At 30.8% G+C, this 17,117-nt stretch overlaps 1 protein-coding gene across 4 annotated transcripts in view; it reads right to left on the reverse strand.

Annotated features, from left to right (window-relative positions):
* Window positions 1-17,117, reverse strand: part of LOC148620162 (synaptotagmin-15-like) — a 170,416-nt gene that overhangs the window by 72,667 nt on the left and 80,632 nt on the right. Inside the window, exon 1 of one of the 4 annotated variants that reach the window (XM_088580793.1) lies at window positions 9,268-9,341. The exons of 2 other annotated variants lie outside the window; for them this stretch is intronic. In XM_088580793.1, coding sequence (XP_088436919.1) covers window positions 9,268-9,274 — 7 coding nt within the window. In that variant the 5' untranslated portion in view covers window positions 9,275-9,341. Of the gene's footprint in view, window positions 1-7,971; window positions 8,124-9,267; window positions 9,342-17,117 lie in introns of those variants that run through there. One more of the 4 variants, XM_088580791.1, reaches the window with a different exon arrangement.

The raw sequence follows: 17,117 nt of genomic DNA on the forward strand, positions 1-17,117 counted from the left end.
CAAAAAAACAAAAAAAACAAAAAAACAAAAAAAAACAAAAAAAAAAAACAAAACAAAAAAAAACAAAACAAAACAAAACAAAACAAAACAAAAAACAAAAGATCTTTTAAATATAAAATATTTCATTGGCATCCAAATCAACTGAAATTGTTGGTTGCATCTTAATTCAAAACATAAAGAAAAATTAAACAGAAGAAATAAAAAATAACTTGTGAAAACATGCAAGTTATTTGGACAAGTAAAACACACCTAAACAGTATCATTATTGGATTTCAAAGTAGCGTTCAACCAGATGAAAAGAAAGATAACTCTATGAAGTCTCTGCACTGAATACATACTGTAACATGACAAATAAAGCAAATATCTAAACATATTTAATACAATATATTGTAGAAATCGATCTTGCAAGGTAAAATATTGGAAGCTGAACCCAAATTTATACCCTCTGATGACTTCGGTTTTAAACATAATTGGAAAAGATTAACACTTTTGCAGACAGTTTAAAAAAAAAATAAGCAATACCGAAAGTACATATAATATTGCCATCTTTTAAACATACTTGCATATTTCTAAGATAGTTCTGAAATCCTTGATGACAAATGTCGAATCATGAAGAATGTAGTTTTAAAAAAGCAGGATGATCAAAATAATACAGTATATCAAGCCTAAAGGGATACAATATCGAATAAGCAAATCAAATTTGTATAAATACATATCATTAAAGTAAAGCTCTGCCTTAAATCCAGGCAGAAAGTATGATTAGTGATTCATGCATATTAAAATAAAAAAATTATTGGATATTCTTCAGTAGGCCTCATAGAAATTGTATAAAAAATAAAGATGCAAATGAAAGTTGCCCACTGGAGATATAAACCCCCTAAAATTTGATTACGTTCTAGTTCAGAAAAGTATAGGAAAATTGTTTGTCAGAACTTCACGCTATAACCATTCAAAAATTATTTAGCGATATATAACAGATCCATGGCAACAAATTTGGGAAGAATGGTTTTTTAACGTAACAATAGTGTATGAACAGTTTCATCGATTTTCTTGAGATATGATGAATCACCCCCTGCCTGGTTTATAGACAAAACCATACTTAGTATTATCATGATTGTATCAATTCGCTTGAAATACTTTATAAACACCTTCACGTATGAAAATGGTGTGCAAACAATCGAATTCATGTTGGTAAACCTCATTATCATTTATTTTATTGTCACATTTGAATTGAGAAAATGCATTTGCATTTGTAATCGATATATTTACGATTATGGTATGTTTACATTATATGCTACTGCTTCAATGTATTTAAATTCAATGAACACGTAAATCCGTTTTTAATCTGCTTATAATTGGTTTTAATGTATTCAAATACATTCGCATCCTATAATCTCTATAATCTTTCGTCTAAGTATTAGGGATAACTTTAGAAATATCTTTTAAGGACCGATAACTCTACAATTTTCCAACAGATTGTATTATTTGTTTTTATTACCTCCAATATATTGTATTTGAAGATTTCCTATTTGACAAGAGTTGTTTTTTTTTTCGTAAGTAAGTTGTTTAAAGGAGGTAGACCTAGGGTAAGGGACACAACTCTTAAAAATGATTGGGACATTTGTATTCAGCATTTTACATCAATCGTATGTAAGCATCTAATTAACTTGGATTCATTTTATTCTGCTTTGGTGAAATTGAAAATAATACATACATATCACTGATTTTATGAGATGTCCATTACCCTAGGTCTACCTCCTTAAGTTATCTTTCATCGAAATTGACATTATTTGAATAATAATTTGCATAACTCTTATAATCATACATTCAATTACTTACATGTATTGCATGTAGTGGTTTTACATACAATTCAATAAAACTAGAAAAGGGACAATAATAATAATACAAAAAAAAAAAAAAAAAAAAAAATTCGGAAAAATACAAATTTAATATACCTACGCCTAACTGATATTCTTAAACAATGTTGGCGCAAGTGGTCTGGCGTCCCCTGAATCAAATTTTGTCTAGAAAATTAATATATACTTTTGAAGAATGACACAACTTAGTAATCTATACAAATCAGAACGAAACCATTTAATCAAACCAGACTGATTGGCAAATTAATTGTTTCTCTATTCTGTAGATTTACGAATTCCAAGCATTTCACCCTTGGAATGAGCTCAGAAAAAAGATATGGGGTCACTATTCATCAAAATAAAAGATAAGGGTGATTCACATTTTAGGATGACATTTTGACCAGCAGTCAGTGACCTCTGTCTTTCATCAAGTATATTAAGCTGCTTTGAATATCATAAGATACTATTGATTATCGTCCATGGTTTTAACTAAAGAAATCCCCAGTTTATCTCTACTGTATTTAAATAAGAAAAGTCTGCCTGAAGGTAATTAAAAAGAAAATTGCTTTAAACTCTTGTCAATACCATGTACCTCTATATAGAAAAAGAACTCCGCAAAAATATTGGAAGATAGCATTTAGTTTTCATATGATGTTGTAAATACATTTGAACACGAGGTGCAAACTATATCTTATATGAGGAAGGTGTAACCGTTATGAGTACAACGTTGAATATATTGAAATTTTTCAATATGATTATAGCGTTAACAGTTTAAGTAGCAGTAGAATCATGCAAGATCTGAAAAATGTGATACACCCCAAAAAAGCTACATATTTGTTTTTGTAATAAAGTTTTCTTATGGGTCTATATTGTGAAATGTGTTATTATTCATTCATATCTGCCTGCTTTTAGGAGATAATCAACATTGAAAAACCAATAGATTCTATTGTATATGAGTGTCATTTACAGAGTTATTTCCCTTAACTTTGAAATATGCAGTGCATCCTATATAATTTTTATCTCCTATGAACGTGGGTTAAATGCAAAACCACATGTTACTTTCTGTTTACTATGGCATTTTGAACAAAACATAAAAAATTAAAATATGTAGGCTTTTCAGCCATGAATCACATTTTGCATGATTCTTATGTGGAGTGCAACTTAACATCAATAAGAATGTTTTCTTCACAATTCATTTCAATTTTAGAATGTAAACAGTGTAGACATATTGTTTTTATTAGTTTATGATACAAAACTAGTGAAGATCCTTTATCGGTACATATATTACAGGTTAACGTTGTGTCACACTGTGATTGTACATATTGCAGAAACAGAAATCCAGATATTTATTATTATTTTCCAATTAGAGTGTCGGGGAACGAATGGAATGACATTGCGTTAAAACGAATATATGATTAAATTTGTTTGAATGAACGTTTGTCTATAATGGACTTTTATGCAAACATCCGGAAATATTTCTTACATTTAGGCTTCTGGAAAGTTTTATGTTGCTACAAGATTGAAGTCATCACTACAGAAGTGTTTTGGACGTCATCATGACCTCTTGATTGTTCTGGTGTATCACTCTCCTTCATGAAGATCAATTTGTTCAACGTGTCATAGTTTTCCTTCCCTCTTTTGTCTGTTCTGTACTTAATTTTTAAGAGCAACTCCTGGGGTGTTTCTAGAAAAGCAGAGGAAGCTGACCCTCCCAGTGCACCTGGTCCATGCTCCCAGTTTTCCCAGTTGTTCATTTACTTTTATTACTTTGTATGTATTTTTTCGGTTATTTCATATTTTCCATGTCTTTTCTTTGTCCATCGATTACATTCTTTTGATTTTCGCTAGAATTCGTTCCATTAATTACCCTTTCAAAGGCCGTCATACCGAGCTGATATAAGCAATTATAAGTCTGTCTTCCTTTTTTGAAGAAAATTCTAAGTTTATTGTAATTTCAAATTTTTCGTATACTACTTATTTGAAGAAGTTTATATTAAATATAACGCATAGATCTTCATAATTTTTTATATTAAAATGAAATAGTAATCAGGGGAACCAAGATTTTAGCGGAATTCAATAGAATGTAATCCTGGGCAAAAACCAGACATAGAAAACAGACAAAAACAACAAAGAACATGAAATGACCATAATAATAACCATAACAATACAAAATTAAAAAGTAAATAGGCAATTCGGGCTCCGGTAAAAACTGGGAGCATTGAGCAGGTGCACCGGTAGGTCAAGCGTCCTCTAAACTTCACTAAATTGGACCTGTAAAATTTCCTTGGGTCAGACACGTGTTCAGTTTATTCATGATATATATATATCAACCTTCCGGGTCGTTTAAAAGTGTCTACTTTATAAAGGTTTTCGCTTTTACCAGTGACCGGTTTAGACAGGTTTCAATGCACTAGTACACAAAAGTCACACTCGTGATATTAATTATCTTGCTTAGATAGGTATCTGAATTACTATATTTACGTGTTGAAAAGTAACATGCACTTTATCAAGTTACATGTTTAAACATACATACATGAGTATTCATATCGATTTAAAAGCAGGTGTTAGTAAGCAAACAATCGAGGCATAAAAAGTAACATGGTTAAATATATAATTATACATACTTAAGGATATGATTCATATACATGTAGCATGCTGAAACAGCATAGTAAAACTTTTTTCAGTGTGCCCAGGATACGTTAATAAATTGTAAACATCAACTAGACAAAACAAAAAGATATAAGCTACAAATAACATGAAATAACTAACATGAACTCAGATACTTAAGTAAATGCGCAATCTAGACCACACAAAGAAATAAAAGCATGAACCGATTGAACCGGTATAGTTACCGTCCTCTGCATTTCTCTCTAATTGAGTTGCTTATAATATCTTATGCTGGGGGAAAAGTTGGAAAGTTGGAACGTTTCAACGGCACAATATCATTTTTTAAATGACGCCGAAACGTACGAATTGTTATACGGTTTCCATTTTTTTTTTATTAAAGACGAATAGAAAATAAGATCTGAGTGCCTTAAGAAACATGATGTAAACAAATATTTAAATTCTTATATAGAAACATGAACTATTCTTAGAGAAATCAAAAACCCAATTGAGCCTTTAGTCTAATGTAGCACGATTCTTTCTTAAACTTGTATTACGATATTCATAACAGCAGAACAAGGATGATGAGGATAGATTTAAGTACCACTCTGTTTAAGAATCAGGCAAAGAGTGGAACATCATTTTTCTCTATGTATTTTTGCCTGAAATATATTCTATATATCTAAAAAGCAATTGAAATAATATTGAAATTCCTCCTGAAGCATCTGTGATGTAAATATATTTCAATTCCATTTCTGAACCAGTTTTATTTTTTTGAAAAAGCAGGGATTCATGGTTTTTTAAAAGAAGTAATTTGGACGATTTTTAAAAGTAAGTGCTTCATCTTAATTGACTATATGATAAGTTCAACCGTTAAATGTGTTAGGTAAATATTTCAATAAAGATATAAATCAGAAATCGTGATAGCACTACAAAATAAAGCTCATAAGGACTTAAAATTCATACAGTTGTCATACATAGATTCAACCCTAACATAAATAAGTATTTCTAAATAAGTCAAGTACAGCGCTACAATAGTATCCTTTTAACCATAAGGTGATACACTGAAACCTGATTAAGGAGGTAGACCTAGGGTAAGGGACATTAATCTTGAAATCAATGATATGTTTGTATCATATTCAATTTCACCAAAGCCTTTCAAGCTTTTCTTTGAAACAGAATGAAATCAGTCCAGGTTACTTTGATGTTCACATAAGATAGATGTAAATGCTGAATACAAACGTTCCAATGATTTGTTAGACTTCTGTCTCTTACCCTAGGTCTACCTCCTTAAAGAGCACCATTAACAATCCAAAAACTTCTCTTTACCAAACACTTTTATATCAATTTAAATGTGTTTTGAACATTGATAAACCAAACACATCAAACAGTGAAAAATTAGTTGGTTTTAGGCAGGTTTTACTGTGCATACATGTAAAAACCTACAAAGTTCACTTAATACCCCACGTATTTTCAATTTAGAATTAGATACAGACCAGATAACCAGATTGTTTGTCATTATGTTCTTCCGTACTTCTAATGTTAGAATTACATACACAGGTAATATGTATTTTGCAAGAGTTACGGCTCTTGATTTAGTTTATGTAAGACGTAGATGAGTGGCATGTATGGTGTTCTCAAACATAAAATAATCTATATTAAGAAAAGAGTAGGGTTACATAGAAATATACAGAATGCAGAACGAAAAAAGCATTATTTGTTTTAGCATTTATAATTATGCCGATGGCGGTGTCTGAATGAATGAATTTGTTACATGAATTTGTACTTTAAGTTCAAGTTTAAACCTTTACACCCAAAACAAATGACAGCATGATCCTATGGTAGATGTTAAGTGTAAAATAATATAGTTATCAAATAGAAACACACCAATCTCAAACGTCACATATGTTGGCACATTGAACATTGTGATACTTAATAAGTACAAAACTGATTACAAAATCAAAATGAATCATTTATTTCGCTATTTATATGCAATTTAAACTATGAAATGAATAAATATTTAGATAAAATATGATAAAAAAAATGATTTGAGATGAAAACATTCAGTTCAAGGATTAGGAGCTATAGCTATTCATTTTACGTTATATATTGTAGTTACTTTATGTTCTTTGTTGTGTATGTCTGTTTTCCATGCCTGGATTACATTCGTTTGATTACCGCTATAACCTTGGTTGCCTTGATCATTCTCTCTACCACCCCATTTTACATAGAATCTACATTGCATTTTTTCTATTTTTCGTATTTCGACACATGAAAGTTAATTCAAATTAAATTTATATATATATATCAATGTTTCAAATTAAATTTAAATTTTCAATATATCATTCTGATGTAGATGTTTAATTTAGTATGATAATATAACAATTGCAACTTTTTAACTGATTTCCTATCCTGCACTTTCAAATTCCCTATCTCACCATATGAAATCCACATGCTCCCTCCCCATTCCCTATCCCCTATTCCTCATCCCTCACCCCTATGCACTATAGAGTTAGAAGTTTACCACATATTGTATTTTCCCTTTTAACCTATTTTACTCCTTTTCAACTCGTGAATCTTTATAATGAATCCTTAGAAGTTATTAAATGTAGCTGCTTAACTAATTGTCCCGGAGCACAAAACAATCCTCAGGGAGAAAGAGATTAAAAAAAAACAACAATAATTTGGAACACAGAAAGATCCTTAAAATAATAATTTTATAAACAAATTGCATTTTAGATATTGTAAATTGAAAGGCCGTTTGTGTACAAAGATCACTTTTACGGAATAAGGGTAACAACAAAATTACCAAACACAAATCCAATTCATAATCAAGTCAAATAAAAAAAAAATCTTGCAAAATAGATATTTTACCAACCGAGAAGCTGTTATTGCATTTTAAATGCTTTTTAAAAGGCCCCTTAAAAAATTCCTTTTTAGCTATCAGTCCTAGGTTAAAAACAATTCTTCTAAAATGACTGTTTTTTGCAAATTGTCCTAAGTGCTGATATGAACGCTGATTTCCCGATTTTGACGCTATAGCATGCAAATGCTATTTTATCACCACCAGCATATTCACGCCGCAACGGGAGGGGGATGGTTAGCGCGCTGTAAAATCTAGATTTAAACCACAATTTCATTTGAAATGCCTGTACCAAGTCAGGACCATTGCGGTGCCAGTTGTTCCAAGGTTGTACTATCTATTTTGCAAGATTTATTTTGGACTTGTTGATTATGGATGGGATAAGAGTTTTGTAATTTTGTTGTTACCCTTATTTGCGAATTAATCAGTCCGAAAGGTCAATTTACGGTATGTTAGAGATTTTAAGAAGGGAAAGTATGCATAAAATAACTTTACAGGAAATTTTGTTTGTTTGTTTTTTTTTTAATTTTGAAAATACTTTAACATGTTATTTAATGAGCTAGCTTTCTTTGAAAATGGACAATTACTTTATTACATGATTGCATTTTTTACCATTTATTTTTTAGAATCAATGTCGAAATATCTTACCTGTCATGCCATACTAATTGCAATCCATCCACATTGAATTCTTTAAAGATAACACATAAGAAGATTTGATGACAAATGACTTTGACGTTAAATTGTCAAGCATTCGTTATGATATAACTTTTTCTGATGACCTGTTAAAGGTGGTAAACCTTCATGCCGTAAACGAATGAATTTTAAGCACGAACGTGATATCACATCTAATATAACACGGATTTAAATGTATTTTAACTTTCCTTACAACTTATCACACGCAATTGCATTTAGGACGGTTAAACTAATACTTCCGGTTGATGCAATTAATTGTTAAATGTAATTGCACCCTTTTAACATTTTCATATAAACAACAACTGTGATTTTACATAATCCGAATACGAGTTGTTCCATTTGTTTGTAGCAAGAGTAATTAAGGGAACCAAGAATCTAGCGGAAATCAAAGAATGTAATCCAGGGACAAAGACCAGATATGGAAAACAGACAAACATGACAAAGAACATAAAGTAACTAAAATAATACATACAGAGTAACAAAAGTAAATGAGCAACTCGGACTCCACTAAAAACTTGAAGCATGGACCAGGTGCACCGGTGCAATACATCAAATGTCAATTTCTTTATGCAAAGTCTTCTTATTACGAACTACATATTGAAAAGAATTTTGACGTTTTGATGAAAGAAATAGAAAAATGGAAGTACATTATAACTGATAGCCCATTTACAATTATTCAAATAGAGATTCAAATATAAAAAGACGATAAAACTATATAAGATTTCCTGTTTATAGAAAATTGTTGAAGCAGAAATTGAAAATCAACAATTTCACATTTTTCTCTCGCGTGATTTGAGTTTTAGTTATGGTTTCTAATTTTTTATTACTGGAAACTATAAGAATCAGGCAAAATTGAAAAAAAAATATAATGAATCATACTCAGAAAAAAAAACAACACACACACACACACACACACACACACACACACACACACACACACACACACACACACACTTTTGGTTTATTTTTTATGTTCTTTTCAATATAAATATTCGTTACCTCAGATGTTGAAGAGGTTGCAGAAAATTGAGTCCAAAGAAATAATAGAATAATAACAATATAATGATAGGTGGAAAGTGAGTTATCTTTCTTTGATAATAAAGTAGAAATGCATTTTGTATCATTCTACCTCGAATTACTGACAACTGAAAAAGAATGGATTACATTTTTTACATTTCAGATATATAAGAAACATTTTGAAAAAAAAATTCAAGGGAAGACTTGTTTGTTTTTTTTTATCATGAATCCTACCTGTCATAATAGTTAGAAGTAAACGTTCCTTAAACACTAAACGAAAAACACTGGTATGAAATAAGCGACTTAAAGTCCTACAACGCACATAAAATAACTACTAAAACGGTTTCTGTAGATCTATATTTACACTCATACCTTTTACCAATAATCCGTTCTGGTATTTAAGATGCATAACATCCCATCGTTTTATGGCCCATCAATTTTTATTGTAAGTTAAAGAACTTAAGGACGAAGTCAAACCTCCCATGGCTATAATAACGTATCTTTATACATTGAAATGCTTTGAGTAGTTGACACTTTACTGAGTGATGACTGAAAGATCAATCACAAACTAAGTTCTGGTAATATTCTCTAGAAAACTAATTTAGGTAAATTTTTGAACACCTTATTTTTTAACTTTGGAATTGAAATGTATATTTTTTGCACATGAACTGTATGCTGGCATTAAACACAAAATCCTGTCTAAACTACACCTGAGTAAACCGAAAAACTGTCTAAACCATACACATTTTATCAATTTAAATTATTAAAGTGCAGTTAACCGAATAACTGTCTAAACAAGACACTTTTTGGAGACCACTTATTAGAGTTAAAACTGATTTTGAACCTGTGTAAACCAAACAACTCTCTTAACCGAACAAATTGTACGGTCCAAAAGAGGAGCGGTTTAGACAGGTTTCACTGTATAACATTTAGAACATTCTAGTAGTAACAATAAGGTGACGGTTTAGTATTTTTTTTAATTAACAACTATATTATTGGTATTAGTCCTGGTCAAATTTAATTGATTAGTCAATTCACTTTAGGTGTAATAAAGTCAATCAAAAATAAAATTTGCTTCAGGTTGAAGAAATATCTTGTTTTTTTTTAAATACGTTGTATAAGCTTATCATAATGGACGATAAAAAAAAAAACTGGAATTACATGAACTTACTCCACATCTTAAAATGACACGTCATATAATACCGAAGGCTTTGGTCGTTGGTGCCGGTTTAACCTTTGAACGCGTCTTATTGTTCGTTTTAAAATATTAAATTTCAATCAGTCTCTTGCATAGATGCATATGTTTATGGTTTTCAACATTATCATATGATTCGAACATGGCATGATAACCATATGTTTCAGGTACATATGATTATCGAATGATTATTATATGATAATTATAAGCTTTTGCACAAACATATGATAATCATATAATTTCAAGCCAAAATTGATATATGAAAATCAAATGATGATCATATGTTATGATATATAAATAACATATGCTGTTCATATGACTACAATGTGATTTCCATATGTTGCACATATGGCTATGTACTATACTCATTATCCCGTTTCCCTTATGAAATTTGCACAGTACAAAGGAAACCTCAGATTTGTACTTAGAAGTGCTAATGTTTTTGTTAACGTCACCACAGCCTGGATTGCAAAGAAAATATGCGTAGTAAATTGAACGAGAGTCGTTCTCAGAAAGAAATTCAACTTCTGTATTTCTATGACGTTACCTTTTACCTCCTAAAATGTATTCGATTAGATAATGTGGTTTGAAACAACAAAAAGTATGTAGTATATTTTGCTTTGTTCATGTTTCTTGCTCTCTACAGGAAATCAGTTTTTTTTCTCCTTTCTTCTTCAAAACATAAAAGGAATTTTTGCGATTTCGTTTTATTTGTAATAAACCATTTTTGTAACAACACAGATGTCAGTCTATGTTCAGCTCTATCTTAACAGACTAAATTTAAGTTGGTATTATTAAGCTTTGCTATTTAAGGATTAGGAAGTTTATAGAGTAATCAAGGGAACCAAGGTAATAGGGGTAATCAAAAGAATGTAATCCAGGGACAAAAACCAGACATGGAAAACAGATATACGCAACAAAGAACATAAAGTAACTAAAATCATACATACAAAGTAACAAAAGCAAATGAGCAACTCGGACTTCACTATAAGATATTATCATGATACGGTCCTAATCCTTAAAATATCGAGTGGAAAAGAATGAAAGCATTAAAATTATAACAAATTTTAAAAAAAGAAATAAATTTAAACAAAAGACAATGTTATAGCATAAGCAGTTTATTATAAACCTATTATAAAAAAGAATGCATTGATTGTAAACGTCAAAATTGATACTTTCATAAATTGTATTTGTAATTGAGTTATGGTATTAATCGAACCGGATGAATCAGCATATATCAACACACAATGGATGAATTGCAAGTAAAACTGAGGGTCTTTGTGTTATATTATCCAAAGTTTAATAACTGATGGGGAAATTTATAATTGAAGGTAGATTTGATTTGACTTAAAGAGATAAAGTGTAAATGTTCCGTTCATATCCTGACAAAAGACATATTCTGTTTTCTTCTTAAGCCTATTTGGCATTCTGATTTTAACTTAAATGCAGTCATACGTTGTACTTTAAAACAAATTCATTCGCTTACTAGCTTTAGAAACAAAATACGAATACTATGCTTATAAATTATCTCGGTCTATACCACAGTAACAACATTATACTCCAAGATGATAACCATTTAAGGGACGATCGTCGACCATGTGATATTTTGGGGAGGAGATGACAGATTTTGTGGATAAATATCTTGAAAAAAAATAGAAATATATATCTTGGCCTTCACTGTATAGAAATAAAGATAATAAATAATAAAATATATTTACGCACACTATATGTATAATGGAAATAAATGATCTAGCGTATAGCGTTTGAGGATTTTTTTTTCTAATTTGGTTAACAAATTTTCTGCCCCAACCAAAAGTTCAAGGCCGACGTTATAATACAATGATCGTTCTTACAAAATTAAAACGAGAAAAAGCAGTTATACAAATGGTACAAAAAGGGGAAGTCTTAAGTAACACTTGGAAAATAAAGATAGCACCACACGATGGATAAATCTTCAACACGAAACCATCAGTGCTATGTTAAGATCCTAACTAGACGCTCAAGAGAGCCTGAATCGTTCACCTGGTTAACCATTTGCTTATTTGAAAAATTTGAGGAATGAAACAGGCTAAGTTAAAATCAACTAAATTGTCAAATGCAAGAAATGTTTTTCATTTTCATAACCTGAACCAGAATTTTGCTAAAGGCAATAATTTTTGATTTTTTTTCAAAAACCTGTCTGATGACCCCTAGTAGCATTTTTAGTATAGGCAGCCATATCTATTCACGGATTAAAAATCACAACAGTTAATTTGAGCACAATACATTAAAGAACTATTATGCTTATTTTCATTCAATGATCTTAAATGGTTTTAGAGAAGAAGATTTTGTAAGTTTTACATTTAAAAAAAAAAAAAAAAAAAAAAAAAAAAAAAAAAAAACTGTTTCATGGGTCGTCACTCCTACATTAGTCAATGAATGGTTTTGAAAATTTCGGCATAGGTCCATCTCATGATACTTTACAATTTTACCCTGCCAGAAATTTGCTAAAGGCAACGGTTTTTGAGTTATTTGCAAAAACTGCCCCTATGTTCTATTCTTAGTAACGGCGGCCATGCTTTTTATGAATCAACAATCCCAACTGTCATTTTGTGTGGGATACCCTAAGAAACATAAATGCCAACTTTCATTGAATTCTGTGCAATAGATTTTGAGACGATTTTCAAAATTGCACATGCGAAAAATACATAAAAAAACTGTTTCAGGGGCTGTAACTCCTACATCAGTTGACCAATCATTTTGAAAATTTTGGCATAGGTCCATTTCATGATGCTGAACAATATTATATAGCCAAAAAATTGCTAAAGGCAACGGTTTTTGAGTTACTTGCAAAAAACTGCAATCTGACCCCTATGTTCTATTTTTAGTAACAGTGGCCATGTGTTTTCATGGATCAAAAATCCCAACAGTCATTTTGTGTAAAACACTATAAGTAACAATCGTGCCAAGTTTAAAATCTGTCAGTCTAGTAGTTTTAGAGGAGAAGATTTTTTTAAAAATTTGTCCACGACGACGACGGACGCCAAGTGATGGCATAAGCTCACTTGGCCTTCGACCAGATGAGCTAAAAATGGAGTAAAGTTAGGGATTTCTGGAGGTTGAGAATTTCTTGCAAATCATTTACAAACACTAAGAGCAACACTAAGGACCTTAATGAACGGAATGAACTTAGGAGGTCAAGAATTTTCTTCAAATCATTCATATTCCTGCTCATTGAAACCCAAGACCTGAGAATAAGCAATATTATATATGACATGAATGGAGCTATTGTAAAACGTCTAATCGTCTGAGTTCTTATTGGCAAGCTTAATGATTGTAATTCTAATATGAAACAGAAGATCCTAAAATTTCTTCATATTTTGTTTCAGATGATTGCGTATCGGTAAATACTAGCAAAGTATTCCGGCAGCCTTGCGTCTTTTGCTTTCTTAGAAAATAAAAACAATTTCGTGGAAAATCAAATTATAAAACATATATTGGAATACTGATACATATTAAGGGATTTTTATCCATTCAACATTGTGTACGTGCAACATTTACAAATTACTTTAAAGGTTCAGCAAGGGAAGTGATTATATACTTGTATAAAAAGGCCTTAGATAATTGCGACGAGACAGCAATAAACCGTGACATTTACAATTAGCGTCAAAACATTAAAGTTTAAAATTAGAATAACATTATTCACACCTGTTAAATTGTAAATACATTAGAATATGATTATGATAATTAAATAGTTGTTTTTAACTGTCTCATTCATTTGAATTTTAAGAACCGGAATCAGATGCAATGATTTTCGCATCTCGTTAAACAAAGACATGTCGGTCATCTAAGTATAACTGTAAACACGAAAGAATGGCGAACCTCGGGAAATGACGTGTTCTAATGAAAATCTATCTAATTACCATTTACAAAGTTATTTTGTACTCGTTCAGTTGATTATAAATGTTTTACACTTACGCAAAATAGAGAATATGCTAATTAACATTTTAAAAGTAAATGAAATGAAGAACCATTAGACTTTATTACTTTTAAAACATTTATGATCTTTAACAAATACGAAATGTTGATATATTTTTGGTTTTCATTTGGACGAACGTAATTTAATTTGTTTTCTGTTTTAAAGGTACATCTTATTTACGTTGCATGCAAATGATCATTCTTGTTTTTTCTATATTTAAGTATGGTTCTGCTTTAAAATCAGGGTGGCAGTGATTCATCGTATCTCAAGATAATCTATGATACTATTCAAATACATTTGTTAAGTCCTAAAAACAACCCTTCCTCTGTGCATTTCCTTCAATCCGCTATATATTGTGAAATAATTTTGTCTGGTTATAGTGTGGAATTCTGGTGGGAATTTTTTCCGTACTTTTCTGTAGTAGAATGCAACCAAAGTTTAATCTGCAATTTTCATTTGCACTTTTATTTTCGAATACTGCTACTATGAGGCCTACTAATAGATTCCCAACGAAAAAAATATTTAGATACAAAACAAATACAGGTAAAACAGGCACAGATAAACTAAAACAATAAATACTGGAGTTGTAACGATTTCAAAATAGACAATGAATGCTTAAGCTTTTTGTAAGCTTTGACTGTACCTTGTAACCTGTCTGATACTTCGTGAAAATATGGGTTAATACCAATGTTTATGTCCTTCCTTCAGACCAAACGACAAACGAATAAACCCGTAAGGAGAAAAGCATTTCGTTGATATCTTGTCGCCAAGAAAGCAATATTAACCCTTACATAGAATTATAAAATGAAGATTCGTCTAATAAAAACATATATCTTAAGAGTAACAAAATACTTTATTTTTAGGTGTGTTACATGTGAAAATAGGCTATTTCTTTCCATAGTGTTTTGAGATTTTAATAACTAACAATGAAAACACCGGGCAATGATTTATTCTTTAGAACAGAACTAAGCGCATCTTATGACAACTAATTAAAAAAGCTTTGCTTTAAAAATGTGCTAAACAGAGAGATTGATTTTTTTAATTACATTGTGAACACTGTTTAGATTATTAGGGATTATTATAGAGACCTTTTACTACGTATTCTTAACTTAGCAAAATAATAATAAAGAGAAATCTTACCCGACAAAACAAAACAAAACAAAAACGAAAATAAAACACAATTAAAATTATTAAGACACCTTACTAAGGACTTTGTATTTTGATAATGCCTTGATATTTATTTAGCTGTCTTTATAAGAATCATGCAAAATCTGAAAATTTTTGTAATTAAATTGTTTTATACTATACTATGAAATGGGTAATTATTCTTTCAAATCTGTCTGCTCTTAAGAGATAATCTACATTGAAAATCCAATAGATTCTATTGTATTTGAGTGTCATTTACAGAGTTATCTCCCTTACTTGTGAAATCTACTGTGCATTCTATATAATTTTTATCTCCTAAGAACACGGGTTATATGAAAAACTGAATGTTAGTCTCTGTTTACTATGGCAATTCAAACAAAATATCAAAAATAAAAATATGTAGGCTTTTTACCCATGAATCACATTTAGTATGATTCTTAGCTAGGGTGCTACTTAAGTTGACCTCCAGCTTAGAGTCTTGCAAATCTGAACACATGGATATATAGCTTACACATTTTTTTCAAATGTTCCGTTAAAAATGCTATAAGTTAACAATTAGCTTTACAAAAACATATGGTCTTAGGAGATATAAAGTATAAAGAATGTATTGTAAAATTCAAGAAAGATAAATGTAAATAGAAACTATTGGATATTTATTGAGACTTATCACTTAAAACCAGACCAATTGAAATTAATTACACTTTTCATCATGTAGACCAATAAAACAACTTAATAACAAACACAAATGTGTAGACTTTTTTGGAGTCTATCACATATTACAGATTTAGTATAATTCTCACAAATGCTGCTACTAAAAAAAAAACGCATATGTCATAAGCTCGCAATTATGAAGCCCCGTGCAGGTCCTGGTGTCAAAAGAGTAGGCCCGCACAGCACTTAGATTGTCGTAAGAGGCAACTAGTGCTAAGAACCCTGGCGGAGGCTAAGATGCTCTGCCTACAGAGCATCTGGGTTGTGTGCCCCAGGTGGTGGAATAGGGTACTCCTGGCGTGTTACATGCTGGGGGTCATCAGGCCATAATAGAGGAAATCTGACCGCAAACCATAGTGGTGTACCGTGTTTGGAAAGTTGCCACGTTCCTCGTACGTTAAATAACCCTCATCCCTTATGTGGTATTCCATCGGAGTAGGAACCATCAGCCTCCGCCACATGAGGCTAAATTGTCCGACCCTACCCACCTCTTCCTATTTCCATAGCAATCAAAATTTGTCGACCGCATTATCTTTGTGTCCCATCCCGTTTTTCATTTCATCATTATACCAAGTTCTTTCTGCCCATCCATTTTATGTTCATCGCCAGGATACAGAAGAAATATTGCTGCTCGGGCGTTAAACCCTATCAAACACATTTAAGAATAGTCTAAGCCTGACTCGAAAATGATTAATACTTGTCTATCAAACGATTTAAAACAAAAGAGCTTATTTAGCGTACACAGAAATCAAAAATCAATTTATTTTATATCAAAATTATATCATCGAATTATTTAACTTTCTTTCGTGACTATAACATTAATAAGTGTAGTAATAAAAGAAATGTGCAATAAATGTTCCACATTATGCTTGGTTTGATTTGTGCTATTATAAATTAATACACCAGTCTACGATTATTTGCCAATATATATATATATTTTAAAATAAGATGTCTGATATTATAAAGCATTATATTAAATAATATGCAATAAAACAGCGAGATCAAATAGTTCATTAGGAGACCAAAACGCTACGGTACAATGGGGACAATGATGAATGGGAACGGGTGAAATAT

The sequence above is a fragment of the Perna viridis genome, chromosome 4 (assembly GCF_037379345.1).
Source record: "Perna viridis isolate PV_CMFRI_1.1 ecotype Kerala chromosome 4, ASM3737934v1, whole genome shotgun sequence".
NCBI lineage: Eukaryota > Metazoa > Mollusca > Bivalvia > Mytilida > Mytilidae > Perna > Perna viridis.